This window comes from Rhinolophus sinicus, chromosome 13 (genome assembly GCF_057876585.1).
Source record: "Rhinolophus sinicus isolate RSI-liver-muscle chromosome 13, RSI-T2T, whole genome shotgun sequence".
Classification (NCBI taxonomy): domain Eukaryota; kingdom Metazoa; phylum Chordata; class Mammalia; order Chiroptera; family Rhinolophidae; genus Rhinolophus; species Rhinolophus sinicus.
The window spans coordinates 24208027-24222900 of NC_142513.1; the positions used below are offsets into that span (position 1 = coordinate 24208027).

General features: G+C 44.5%; 1 gene segment (V, D, J or C); it reads right to left on the bottom strand.

The window, feature by feature from the left end:
- Positions 1–2376: 2376 nt before the first annotated feature.
- On the bottom strand, positions 2377–14670 carry LOC109448418 (Ig heavy chain C region-like). The segment is given in 7 exon segments: positions 2377–2787; positions 3398–3507; positions 4612–4938; positions 8549–8857; positions 11944–12264; positions 13164–13475; positions 14542–14670. Coding segments are annotated over 6 exon segments (1440 nt in total).
- Between the last annotated feature and the right edge of the window lie 204 nt (positions 14671–14874).

Here is a 14874-nt window from a genome sequence, read left to right on the forward strand (position 1 = left end):
GTGCCTGCCTCCAACAAAAAGAACCATATCCTCTCTTCTTTCCAGAGAGGAAGTGGGTTATAAGACCCATTAAATCACAGGTATGTATCTCAGAGAAATGAAAACTTACATTGACACAAAAATGTGGGCATGAATGTTTATAGCAGCTTTCTTTGTAACAGCAAAAAACTGGAAACAATAAAAAAGGTCCAGTCAAGTGAACAGTTCAACAAAGTGTGATGCCCCCATACAAGGCATTACTGCTCAGCAATAAAAAGGAATGGATTATTTACATGTTGAACAACTTGTAAGTTTCTTGAACGCATTATGTTCAGTGAACAAAGTCAATCTCAAAAGTCACAGAGGGTATGATTCCACTTATACCACATTCTCAAAACTATAGAATGAGAGCAGAGTGGCATTTGCAGAGGTCAGGTATGGAGGGGATGGGGTCACCCTAAAGGGCTCGCAGGGAGACCTTTGTGGTCAGGGGATTGCTCTGCATCCTGGTCATGGTGGTGGTGACACAAATATACACACACGTGAGAGATCAACGTGAGCAAGACTGGGACTGTTACAAGATTCAGCTGTAAATGCCCATCTCATGGTCATTGTAATGTCTATTACACCACATTCTTTTATACCAATAGTCACTGACTATTCAGTTATCCAAAATTATAATATAACGATATCAGGGTGATGGAGAATAGAAAGTGTGTGTGTGCGGCATGAGGTCAGGAGCAACAGAACATTATATCGCCATCTTCCATTGTGGGAAGTCCCGGGTAATGCCTAAGAGTGAGAAATCAGGAATGAACAGAAGCATGAGACATGGCAGTAAAATCTAAATAATCCATTAAAAGAGTTGAAAATTGTTGCCCCTCGGAGGTGGAAACAGTGTGCAGTTAGGGAGACTCCAGTTTTCACACGTAGAACTTATAGGACTATTTGACCTTTAACCGTGTGCTATGTTACTTTGATAAAGGTAGAAAATAATTTCAGATATTAAGCGTTATAAGCATTACAAATAGAAAGAATGCCCATACTATTAGCACTAGTAAGAATTTTATAAGCTTGCTGGATATGAGTGACGATCTCAGTCAATTACCATCCTAAACAGTAGTAAAAAAAACAAAAAAAACACTGAAAACAGTAATTATAATTTAGAAGATTCTATAAACTAGGAATTGTTAAAGATAGTTCTAACTAAAAATGTATAAGACAATTATGGGGGAGAAAACATATAAAACTGTGAATTGAAGTCATAAAAGAAAACCGAAATAAATAGAGGTAGTTTATGTCTGTGAATGGGAAAACTCAATACTGAAAACATATCCATTTGCCTGAATTAATATACAAATTCAGTGCAGTCAAATAAAATTCTAGAAGGGTTTTTCATGAAACTTAATGAAGTAATTCTAAAATGCATTTGGGCCAAGAACAGCACAACAATATTGAATAACAACAAAAAAGTGGGAAGATTTGTACAAAAGAAGTATCACAATTATTATGAAACTCTCTGTATAAAGACTGGGTAGTTCTGACAGAGAGACAGACAAGTAGCTCAGTGGAGCAAGGGCTCATAAAAAGAACCACATATTTATGGAAACATGATATATGACCAAGGTGACGGTGCACATTGTTTAGTGCTGGATAATTTATCCTTATGGAAGAAGAAAAAGATCCCTACCACTTATAATACACACACACACACACACACACACACACACCAGGAAAACATAACTAGATCAAAGGCATAAGTGGAAAAAGCAAAACTTTTCCAAAAATTGAATGCTTCCTTTTTTGTGTGTGTAAGAAAATCTCCCAAGTGATACCCACACTGCTGCTCTGTGGACCACACTAGAGAACCAGGAGGGTCTCTGTGCCAAGGAAACAAAGATAAGAACATTTCCTGCAACGTCGTACTTAACAAAACATTAGATAAAGCTTCACTATCCATCATGAAAAGAATCGATAAATCGTAGTATATCTTACAATAGAAAATGAGACAGCAGTGGAAACTTAATAAAATGGAGCTACATCTACCACATGAATATATCACACAAACTGTTGAGCATAAAAAATAAAGTTCCAGAATGCTGTGTACAGTATAATAGCATTTATATAAAAATGAAAGCATGCAAAATAATATTAAATATTGCTTAAGGTTTTACATATATGTTGTAAAGTATAAAATCACACTAGACAATGATAACACCAAATTCAGGACAGTGTTTTCAAAAAGAACAGAGAAGACGAGGCAAAAATGTTAATATTTTGCAAAGATAGACTGGTAGTTCCGTGAATTTTTAAAATATTATTCACTGCATATTTCAGAATAGAAAAATCTTTACTTAACTTAGTGATCTCAAATATATATATATATATATATATATATATATATATATATATATATATATATATATGTTAAAATGAAATCATACTTGCAAAAGCACTGGATAGGGTAAAATCTGCTCTGAATATCAAGGGTTGTTCATGATCAGGGAAGGATGGAAACCTGTTGTCTTCTCTTCTTGATTCTCTGTTGGGTGGAGCAGGACCAGTTGAAGCTCAATGCCCAGGGTCCAGACATGCCCGAGTCCCCACGACCAAAGTCCATCCTTGACTCAGCTTTATCATCGGAGAGAAGGAACATCAGGAAGGTGTGTGCAGGGAGCATGTCCGTGGTGGAGGTGGGGCTGGCGGGGTGAAGGGCAGGTTCTTGGGTAACCTGCAGGTCCTGGCAGCTTCTCTCCACTTGAGCCCCTTGGAGAGGGTGGAGGTAACGTAGTACAGGGCAGGCTGGAGCTGTAGGAAAAATCATTCATTCACCAATGCATTCATTCGTTCATTCCACAAATAGTTGTTAAACACCTACTAAGTGGCAGACACTCTTCTTGCCCTGGGTTCATAATGCAGATCAGAAACGAAGCCCCTTCTCACTTCACCTAACATCTCTTTCTGAGGTCTGTACTCCCTTTTATACCCACATCCATCTTTGCCAATAGACAGCACCTCCACCTCAGATAAGATCTATTAATTGATTTTGCCAATATTTTTATTTATTCCAAAGATATGTCATATAAATACTGAAATATATAGTATTTTATGGGGGGACTCTTTGGAGTTTGAATCTCAAAGGTTTGACCTTCAGCCCACCTCCACACCTTGTACTCCCACCTCCACGGTTCCAAGGAACTTAATTTGAAAACCTTCAAACTCCCGGGCATTACAAAATGCATGCATATTGGAAGCTCTTAGCGTTCCAGAGGACATCTGGAGGAAATAAGTGTTCACGACCTTCGCTTGAAGCTGGATAACCCTGTGGGCACCATGTGACATTGTGGGCATGCCCTGGGCTCCTCTTGCCCGCCCATCGACCTCCCTCCCTGAGGACTAAAGCCTGCCCCAGACTCACCTGTTACAGTTTCCACCACCTGCAGATGTAAGTGACTGTGAAACTCATCAGCAACATCACCTTGAAGCCCAAAAGGAACGCCACAAAGACAAGGGCAGGCATCTCTGGCCCTAAATACCAATGGGCAGAAGGAGACATCTGTGAGTTTAAATACCTCCTCTGATGTCATGTTGTCAGGAAGGTTCAGAACCATTAATTGCACTCAAATCTATGTGATTCCAAACCTATGTTCTTTTCTCTACACTCAGCTTTCTCTTGGAAGTAAGTGATGATCTTGTCCTTTTAGCCTCACCTTGAATTTGACTCAACAAATATTGATTTGGAACATCTGCCACACACTGGCCAATGTGCCAGGCTCTAGAGGTACAAACCTGGACAATTAGCTCAGTGTCCTCAAGGCCTTTTGGTCATTTCACTTAATGTTTAATACACTCTTAGGAGGCTGGTATCATTAACACCATTTTATAGATGCATAAACTGAGGCTCTGAGAGGATAATTGACTCAGTTGCCTGAATTTATAAAGCTATAATTACTGTAAGCTAAATTTTTAAACAATTTTATCTGAATTCAAATAAAATAATAGTAGCTGACATTTTTTTGTAGACATATATGTAGAATTTACATATATTAATTCATTTACTCCTCATAATGACTCTATGAGTTAGGAACCTTCATTAGACTCATCTATACTACGTTAGACTCATCTTCAGATGAATAAACTAAAGCACAGAGAGTAATGCCTGTGCAAGAATTAAATGGAAGCACCTGCTGTGTCATTGGAGCAGACATCACAGGGTCCCCAGTGTAAGGTTGTTAAAGCGAGTATTACAGACTTGCTTATATGGTTCATACTTGATATGGTTACATTTGACCATATAACCCCAAAATACTGTTTTAATAAGAGAGCATTGCTGAAGACCATCTCATCAAGAATCATCAGTACGTGAATGTCCTAAGCTGAACTCAGTAACAAATTTTCAAGGAGATTGAGCTGGGAGATTGCTCTGTCCTCAGAAACGAAAGAAGCTGCATTCAGGATGGCCACCTCTAAAGTTAGCGTCAGCCAGAAACCATTTTGGTTATTCAAGGACTCACAGTCTTAAGTTGGGCAAGATGCTAATGATTACCAAGCTCCTCTTCTCCCAATGCACTCTGGAATTCACTCAGGAGACAGAGGTGACCCACCTGCTCCCAGAAGTGGAGGTGAGCTTACCTGGGTTCCCAATGGGCTTGTAGGTGGCATGGGCTGCTCTGGACAGTACGAGGTTGGCGTGGACTGGAGGCTGTGCCTCATGTTGCACCTTACAGCTGAGCACCCGCTCAGACCCCTGCAACGACGCATTCACCAACTGCAAGCTTTCCAGGGTGTAGGTCCCATCACTATTCTGCTTGGACGTGAGTTGCTCAGCTCCCTTGAACTTATGGCAGTTCTCCAGCCAGGTGAGATGTACATTCTGTGGGTAGAATCTCTGCACATGGCAGGTGATGGCCACCAAGTCCGAGGAAGGTAAAGCCTGGGATATTGTCACTGCAGGGGGAACTGACACAGCCCAGAAAAAGCAGACAATTACTATAGAAGTCCACGTGGGAGCCTGGGAGCTCCCTGAGGACGGGATCAACTGCCCAGGGCCTGCCCCAGAGGAGTATTTAGCTATTGGCTATCAGATGCGTGTATAAGTAAATGCATGATGAGAGAGTGCAGATGCATGTGTAAATGTATGCTTGGATGGATGCCTGCATACGTGGATGCATGGATGGAAGAATGAATGGGAAAGATAAAACCATCTTAATCTTTACTTTCTTTTCTATGATCATTAAACATGAAAAAATGACATTTGAATTCCATTTAAGAACTCATGAACCAGTTGGCTCATCTACGGCTTGGCGATTCTAAGATTTGAAGATTCATACACTCTAAATCCTTATGACTCAAAGATACTATGGTTTTACATAAAGGGGAATGTGGGCTTGGAGAGGTTAAGTAACTTGCCTGTCACAACTTGCACAAGGTCACAAGTGGCTGGGATTGTACCAGAGGCAGTATGTTTTCCTGTTACGTTATTTGACACCCAAAGTTTAAGGCTATAAAGCATGTAAGATTCCTGGCTCTAAAATTTTTATATAATGACTTTGAGAATTTTTTCAACCAGATTTGCAGCTATGCAATAGAATGTATTTATAATGAGGACAATAGGGAGGATTTTTACATACTATAAAACGTGAAATATTTCAGTACAATTCATATGAGCACACAGCACGTTGTGGTTCTAATACTAAACCAAGGGATGGGAGACCCAGATTCTGGTCCCTGTGCTGACACTGTAGCCAACTGCATGACCTTGTGCTTACCCTCTGTTTCGAAGACTGTTAAATTATGAAATTATCTAAGGTCAGATTAGCTCTCACAGGGCTAGTTAAGACAGCTTTCAGCTCTTGGTCTAGGTTAGAGAGACTAATTCCTGCAATTTGAAGGAACTAAGGGCATCTGACCTGAAAATATCCTTTCTCCATACTCAACCCAACTAGATCTATAAAATTCTATCAGTGTTGATGCTAATCGGTGGGGCAGCTAAGGTAAGACACCATCCCCAGAAAGTCACCTTCTATCCTCAGTCTTTCCTGTTCAACACAGAAGCAGGGATTCATACCAAGCAAAGAACAGGCCCCTCAGAAGGGAAGACCCAGGATGGTGAATACCTGGTAACTGGAGTGGTACCCGTGGAGAACAGTTCAGGGTAAGGTGCCACCAAGCAAGTGTCATGGGCTCTAGAGGGCCACAAGGACCCATAAAAGAATAGGGAAACTGAGATGGTTCATTCAAGCCACAAGTGAGTTCTCCTGGCTGTACGGTGTCCACGGCAGTGTGGGGAGGGTAGAGACCCGAGCCCAGCAGATGATAACCACTTCCGTGCACAGAATGGCAGACTGAACTGGTATTTCATTTAATCCTCACGAGACCAAACGAGGTAAACACAGAAAGCTGTGTGGTGTCAGAAAAAACAAAACAAAACAAAACAAAAAGCCACTTAGAAGGACCCTATGCAAAATCAGGGCCCAATTTCATAGAAATTGTCAAAAAGGAATGGGTTGAAACTTCACCTTGAAAAACACTTAAATTATAAAAATAATTTTATTAATTTATACTGTAAATTAAATATAGAATATAATTAAAACTTTGCACCAACTCTTAAAATGAACAAGTGTTGGGAATGTAAGGAAGTTGGCATAATTTTTTTCCAAAAAATACTATAGTATCAACAAATCCTTCATTTCAAATTTCACAGTCACAGCACAATCATTAACAGAGAACTTTGAAGACGTATCTCTGTGTTCTATCAGTTTGCACTCGGGGCCTCTTTTAATCAAAGTGTTCTCTTTTGAAGTGGCCACAGAATCATTAGGATCAGAGCTTTTTCTTCTTCTTCTTCCATCTTTAACCACCTAGAGGCTCTGCCTACGACCTCAGCCGTTCCTCAACATCATTCACATCAGCTTCTTGAAATACAACTTTTGCTAGATCTCTGATTTCACGTTGCAGTGGGTGTGGATTCTGTGCGTGCAGTGTGATCTGATGTTTGCCATCATGGCAAGATCTGCCTCCCAGAGCACAGGATTTCTGGGCTCCACGTCACCGCCATCAGCGGACTGACCTCAGGCCAGTGGTGCTGGGTGGTGCCACTTCCCATCTCAAATTCCCAAAACACCTTCCTGACTCGTTACCTCAGGATTTCTCCATGACCATGAAATGCCACCCAGCCCAGGCAGACACATCCGAGTCTCCCCTCCTTCATGGGACGATCCTGAGGAATAGCCTACACAGTTCTTACAGGGTCCCCAGTGGTACTGAGCCTCAGTCCTCCACAGGGACACCCAGTTCATATCTCCCCCTGTCTTGGGTGTCCCTCCTTCCCTGGCTCACTCTCCCCATCCTTTATTCCACCTGTACCCAAGTTCCGGCTACGGGCACTGCTTTCAGGGGTACCCAAATAAAGACACCCACATTCCTGTCATTTCTGTGACAGGAAACCCAACCTAAGATGCATGCAGTGTTGAGCAGGGAGGGATTTTGAGTGGGGGCTTGTTTTATAAGTAATCAATTCGTTTGTGAATATTTGCATTTTCTATGGATTTTGCTTTTCTACGCAATTCCAGGGACAATTATATAATAAACACTCAGATAAGGACGACTCCCTGAATGATCGTTTTCCTACTTTACAGTCAAAGATACTGAGGCTGAAAGAATTTAAGTAACTAGCAGGAGATCCCACAGCTTGTAAGTAGCAGAGTCAGAAGCCAGAATTCATGTCAAACACCTCTCACTCACCAGCTTTATAACCTGGCGCAACTTTCACTTCTTTGAACCTTAGTTTTCTTCTGTAAACCACGAATGGAACAAACAGTGTAGGACAGTTGTACAAGTTAAATAAATCAACCCACACGGATGTGCTTTTTTACTGTGTGCTGTGCTCATTTGCAATGTTGGTATCGATAGTTTTATCCTTGTAAATGTGGTTACTTTCATGATTATAGCACACAAGAGAAAGAGAAAAATATTTTGTACACTTTAAAGTCCTATATACATTTAAGGAATTAATCTTACTGCTGTGCAGCCTTGGGCCACTTGCTTGCCTTTTCTGGGCTTTAGAGTTGTCATGAACAATGGGATAATCACTAAGATTCCATCTAGGCATAATATATTATAACCTCACTGAATTTACTACCTGTCCAGCAAAATCAACACAAAAATATCAGGTGAAAAATTAGGCTCTTACCCAGGAATGAGTAATGATCAAAAGACATCATACAGTCCTTTAAATTTGGAAGTTTCGAGGACCTTTACATCCTTTCCTTATAAAATAATAATATAATTAAATTTTTTAATTTATTACTGGAAGGTATTTTGTCTCCATTTTACAGATGAGAAAACTGAGTTCTGAGAGGTGCTGTGAATAGTAATAATAATGCATGATAACAACAATAATTGCCACTTCTGCATGGTTCATATGGGCAAGGCACATGTTTCGTACTTTGCAGGTATCATTTCACTGAATCCTTGCCATAAGCAAGTGAGGGATGTGCCATTTTTCAGATGAGGAAACTGAGACATCCACAGCCCAACTAACCCAGCTGAACAAAGAGAAACTCCTTACCACGGAGGTACTGGTCCAGGCGAATGATTTGCTGGGAAAGCACGGTTGCCTTGTACTGGACGTGGCAGAGGACATGGGAGAACACATCGTCAGCCTGCAGTGGGACGAGCACACTGCTTGTCACATTGTAGGTATCTCCACTGAGATGGACAGTGGGCTGGGACTTCAGCAGTGTGTGGTTGTTTTTATGCCATGTCACCGTGACATGCTGTGTGGGGAACCAGGAGGACATGTATGTCAGTTGGATGCTTGTGCCCGGCTCAGATCGCTGAAGGGGACCTTGCAAGACGTGAGAGTAGATGCTTCTACCTGCAAAGAGACACCCCTTCTGTGAGAAAGCACGAACGTGCCCAAATCCCAGCGTCTCAGTCAAGAAGCCTCATTGCCTCCTTGTCCACAGGATTTAAAGGTTATGTTCTAAAAGGATTTCTGGCTGGTATCAGAAGCCAGATGATAAAACTACAGGGACCCCAACAGTATGTAAGGAGCCCAACTCACCCACACCTCACGGCCACACCCATGTCACACAACGCTGCTGATGGGCTCTGCCTAACTCACTGAGTTCTCACCGCAGCCATAGGATGTGGGAGTTATGCCTCTGCGCATTTCACAGATGAGGACACTGAGGCCCAGACAGGCTAGGTAACTTGCCCAAGGCCCACAGCTAGTCAGTGGCAGAGCCGGGATCCTTAGCCAAGCAACCTGGCCCCAGGGTCTGTGCTGTGACTATTGTTCAGCTCTGCCTTCAGTCCCTGAGAAGGGAAGAGTGCCTCACTGCTCAAGTCCAGGTCACATGAAAGCAGGTGGCACAGAGAAGTGGTTAGGAGAACAGGCTGGGGGGTCACATTCAACCCAAGTTTATATTCCCAGGTCCTCTACTGGGTGAGCCTGAGCAACTCAACTCTCTAAGCCTCAGTTTCCTCATCTGCAAAATGGGGATGGTTCTTAATTTTCAGAGTTAATTAATAAATTAAGTAAAGTAGTGTAGAATATGTGGCACATATTAATCACTCTGTAAGTGGTCTATCATCATATACTCACAATAACCAGCTAAAAATTGTTATTAATCATATTTCTAATGTTAACAGGGAAAGAAAAGACTCAGAGAGGGTTAGTAACTCACCCAAGAGCCTCACAGCGAACAGAACCCACATTCCAACCAAGGAGTTCTGACTCTATTCAAGGGCTCTTTCTGTTACATCACAGCTGCTCTACTTCTCCACAGTTGACCTTATAATAATCAGTAAACTTGAATATTTTCCAACGTTTTTTTCCAAGATCTGGGCTGGGCACCACAGAGATTGCAAAACAAGCATACTAGAACACCCACTGTGTACCCCATAATCCAGCTGCCAAGCAAGGGTCAAGAAGCAAATCCCCTTGAGGTGGTCATTTGCACGGATGAGGAAACTGAGCTCAGGAAGGGCAGTGCTTTGCCTGAGGTCACAGATAATCAGTGGCAGCCCTGTGATGTGACACTGATCCGCTGAACCCCAAACTTGGCCACCTCCAACATAAGAGCCGGTATCTGCTTCAAGAGTTGAGGGTCTCGTGGTGGAGGAGAGGAGTAAACTGATAACTCCCCATCAGGGCCTTGCAGGAGGCCCTGTAGGTTAAGTGCCCGTTGTGAGAACTGAATGATGTGGGCGGATATGACCATTCAAGAAGAAACAAAGATCAGAAATAGAGTATTTAAGGTTAACTTGAGAAGAGATTTGAGATAACACTAAGGTTTGTATTCTCAGGCAGGATGTAAGACAGAAATACAGAAAAGCACATTGAATTTCTGAAGAGACAATCCTACCTTCTCATTTCAGCTCTGAGATCCCTGAGACCTTGGCCCAGCTGCTGCCGTTCCCTGCTGTCTTTTGTCACAGAAGGTATGTGGGGACACCTAGTGCCCAGTGGGTGCTCTACAGGTGTCAGCCAAACGAACAGAGGCACAGAGCTGGGAGTGTGTGAGGGGCAGGGTTTTATGGGCCAGACTGAGAAGGTGTAACTGCAGCGGTATGTTACACCAAATGCCAGGAAAAGAACTTGCCCTTCCTTGCTGTAAACCACAGAATGCTGGGAACCACCGCACAGGGGAGTGGTAGAAGCAAAGTGATATTCTCAGGGGAGTAACCTTGCAGCTGTGGGCCAGGTATACTGCATGCAGGTGAAGGAGAAAGCTAAAACAGGAAAAAACTCAGAGTCAATAAAGAAGTGAGTCAACAAAGAAAATATGTAACTTGCTTCTGATCAGAAAGGCCCAGTTTGGAGTTTTTCACCCACATCTATATATCTTGCTGGGTGAACGTTTTCCTTATTTCTGCTGCACAACAACAAAAGTGCAGGGAGAAATTGAATGGTGAAGGGGATCATTCCTCCTAAGGATTCTTACAGCAGGCAAATAAAGGCCAATTCTTTCCGGGAGAGATAGAGTGCCGAGTCAAAGCCCCTATTGTGAAGATGTGTTGTGTTGCCAGCTCTGCATCCCGTCCACCCTTTCTCTGTAGTGGCTGGGCTATAATACATGCACGCCGGCACAGATGCTCATACTTCCGGGAAGGAGCTGTCCGTCCCCACTCCGGGTAGTTCGGGAGAACTGTCAGTGCTCACTCCGGCTTAGCCCTGCCAGGCCCAGGCCTGGCCAATCATAATCCTCCCTTCTCTCCACGCCCTCTCCTCTGCCCATCCCCTCCGGTTCATCAATCCTTCCAAACTGATCCAAGCTGAGCCAAGAAAACAACTCGCGTCTCTGGGTCTGAACAGCTAGCGGGCAGCTCCCCCTAGTGGGCAAAATCATCCGTGGACACAAAGGGTTGGTAGATACCGAGGAATAAAGGAGCAGAAAAAGGAGAAGGAGGATGGGAGGGGGAGAGGAAGAGAATGAGGAGAGAGGAGCAAAAAGGCAGAGAAAGGAGAAAGAGAAAGCAAATTGAGTAATAGGGAGAATGAGAATCTCGCACTTGCACCCACCCTGTTTCCCATCTGAGTCAAGATTTCTGGCCTCGCATTAAAATTGACTTCCAGAAACTACCAGCTGAACCAGCCTTGATTAAAATCCTTCCTAGAAGGGACTTTGGCACCCAGGAATCCATAATTGACCGTTTTCTGCAGTCAAGTGTTAAAGCAGAGAACTTTCAACCTGAAGAACGCATAGAATTGGGGAGGGAAAGTCCCACTCCTTCCTGGTGAGGGCGTGGGAGAGGGAGAGAGGAGTCGAATTTAGGGGTGAATGCCTGAGAGTTCTATCGCCAGCCCAAGGTGTGGTCCCTTCCTTTATCCTCATCCAGTGCTACTCTGAGTCCCTCACCTTCGACTGTCTGCACCCCAGGCAGATGCCCCGTGTTTTCACACAGGACCCTCCCAGCCATGCTGCCCAGAGGGGCTGGGCGACAGGTGACACCCACCTTTCTTCAGCCTGGGGGCCTGAGCCCGCAGCGTGATGTTGGTCCAGACGGCGGGCTGGTCATCATGCAGCACCCAGCAGGCAAAGTCCCTCCGGGCCAGCTTGGCCTCTGCCTGCCACGTGTGCTCCAGAGAGTATGTCCCATCTGGGTTTCTTGTGACCTGGGGGGTCACATGGGTCTGGATCTTGTGCCCGTTTTCCATCCAGATGAGGTGCAGGTCGGAGGGGTAGAAGTGGCTCGCGTGGCAAGTGAGATTCACTCTCTGAGACACAGGGAAGTACCCCGCAGGGGGGTTGGTGGTGATCGTCACAGTGGGGACAACTAGACAGAGGAGCAGAAGGAAGCATCTGGTAAAATTAGGCCTGCCTGCCTGGCCCCTGTGTGTTTCTTTCCTACGAACCAGCCACAAGAAGATTGCTCAATCTCTCATCAGTTACTTTTTTTTTTTTTTTTGAGAAATAATTTTTTCCTGTATGCTCCATGTAAAGCAAGTGGAGCCACATGTTAATATTTATTCAATGTGGGTAGGGGTCCATGGGTGCCTGGCATATTATTTTCTGTATGTTTGAAATATTTCGTATCATGAAATCACTCCAATATAACGCCCCTGAGGATAGAGACTAATTTTATTCATAGCTGTATCCTCAGCACCTAGAATAGTGCCTGGCCCATAGTAAATAGACATTTATTGAATGAATAATAAATATTTAAAGTTAATGAATAATAATATTTAGTCTATCTAATAATAGTTATTATAATGATATTTATTATTTTTAATAATATTTATTAATACAATGAGAGTAGTAGAACAAAAATGGTTAGAATGGAAAGTTGGGCCAGATAATAGTAAGAAGAAACATTCATGAACAACTTACTCTGTGTCGGGCAGTGTTCTAGGTGCTTTATAAGGAATAACTCATTTCATCCTCACGTGAAGCCTATGAGGTAGGTCTTAATTTTATTTCCATTCTAAGAGGAAACTGAGGCACAAAGAGGTTGCGTAACTTACCCAACATCCCACAAGTTGTAAAGGGGTACAAAGGATGAAACCCAGATGGTCAGCCTCTGGAACCTGTGCCTCTCGTGGCTGTACTATGTCATCAGCCATGGCAATGAGGAATTCCGGTTTCCCATTAGTGAAATGGGGCTTCAGGCGAAAGACTTCAGAAACCATGGCTGCCAGGGAAACTGTCCCTCACCTCACCCTACTGCCCACTCACCTCGGAGCACTTGGGAGAGGTTCATGCTCTTACGCAGGGGCTCTGCCAGCTCCCCGTGGGTGACTTCACAGGTGATCTCTGATGAGACATCTTTGATGGCCAGTGTCACCCATGCCTTACTGGTGACAGAGTAATTGCCTTTGTTGTCAGTCAGCAAGCGCTGAGCTGAGGCTGGATGCTCATCTCCGTCCTTCATCCAAGTGACATTGAAATCGTAGGAGCTGAAGGGGCCAGCGGTGCAGTTGAAAGGCACGGAATTCCCAGGGACTGCCCTCTGAGATGGGCCCATCAGAGTGATAAAGGCCTGCCCAGCTATGAGAGAGAACACTTGTGTGCACATTGATAGTGGAATGCATTTAACACTCAACAGCCCGTAACAGGTGCCTGTGTTGTCAGGGCCTGTGGGCCTACTGTGCACCATGCCGGGTTCCAGCCTTGGAGAGCATATGAACAGATAGTAACAAGATAACAAGTCCAATTACAACTGGGGCTCAATGACTTCAGGGAAACCCAAAAACTGCAGAGATAGAAAATGCCGGAAGGACTTATTCTAGAAGGGTATTAAGAGATGGATTCCTGGAGGAGGTGACATTTGGGGCCGAAACAGAGGAATGTATAGGAACCAGCCATGGAAAGGAACAGGAGAAGAACATTCTAGAAAGTGGGAAGAGCAGGTGACAATACTTCAGGCAGGAAGAGCTGAGTGTGCTTGAGAAACTGAGGTGTCTGTAGGACTTCAGCATCGTGGGCAAAGAAGTGCAAAGCACCCTGCGACTCATAAAACACTTTTCAGGTGTGTGCGCGCATTTCATTCTCATCCCAACCAAGGGAGGCTGATATTGTTGCCCCCACTTTCCAAAAGAAGAAACAGAAACTCAGAGAGATCGAGTGACTTGCTCAAGGTCACATAGCCTATTAGTGGCTAAGGAGGAGTGTTAAGCAGGTCTGTCTGACTGTGGGCCCAGCACTCTTCCCATGATTCCACAGGCTCCATCACTCCGGGGTTCCCCTCTCCTTCTGTCTTTCCCGCCCTCACGCCTTCTCTAACCTAGACCGGGTAGCCACCCAGACCAGAGCTGGTGTCAAAGAAACTGGGTGAGAGATGGGCCCCTGACCTCCCCCCAGCCCTTGCCCTCATGTCACATCTTTCTGTTCCTGACCCCCAAAACTCCCATCACTCCATTTCCCACAAGGTCCACATAGAGGAAAAGATGCAAAACAGCACCCTGGCAGGCAGGTAGGTGGCTCAGCTAGGTCCTCTGGGCCTCAGTCCCCCTGTCCCCTCCCCCACCCCAATACACAAGGTGGCTGGATTTGGTATCCCTGAGGGCCTCCCTGCCTGCTCTTAGCAGCCTCCCTGACAGTACTCAGGGCTCACCTGTGAGTCCCAGCAGAAGGGTGGGCAGGAGGGAGCCCAGGGCTTGCCCAGGTGTGGCTGTCATCGCAGGAGGCTCAGTGTCCCTGGTCTGTGCTGGGCGCCAACCCCCAGATGAGATTCTACAAGAGTCCAGGGCCACTGCCTGGTCTCCTGACAGACTGGGCAGAACTTGCACCTCCCACACACCCACTCACCCCCAGTGTGGAGCAGCAGTGTAAGCCACAGTGAGAGAAGTGGTCACTATGTCCCAGGCCTTTTTCCAAACCCCAAACCCTCAGGCCTGTGGTCTCCAGCTGGGGAGGCACCTGCTGCCTGCGCCTAGGTGCCAGCTAC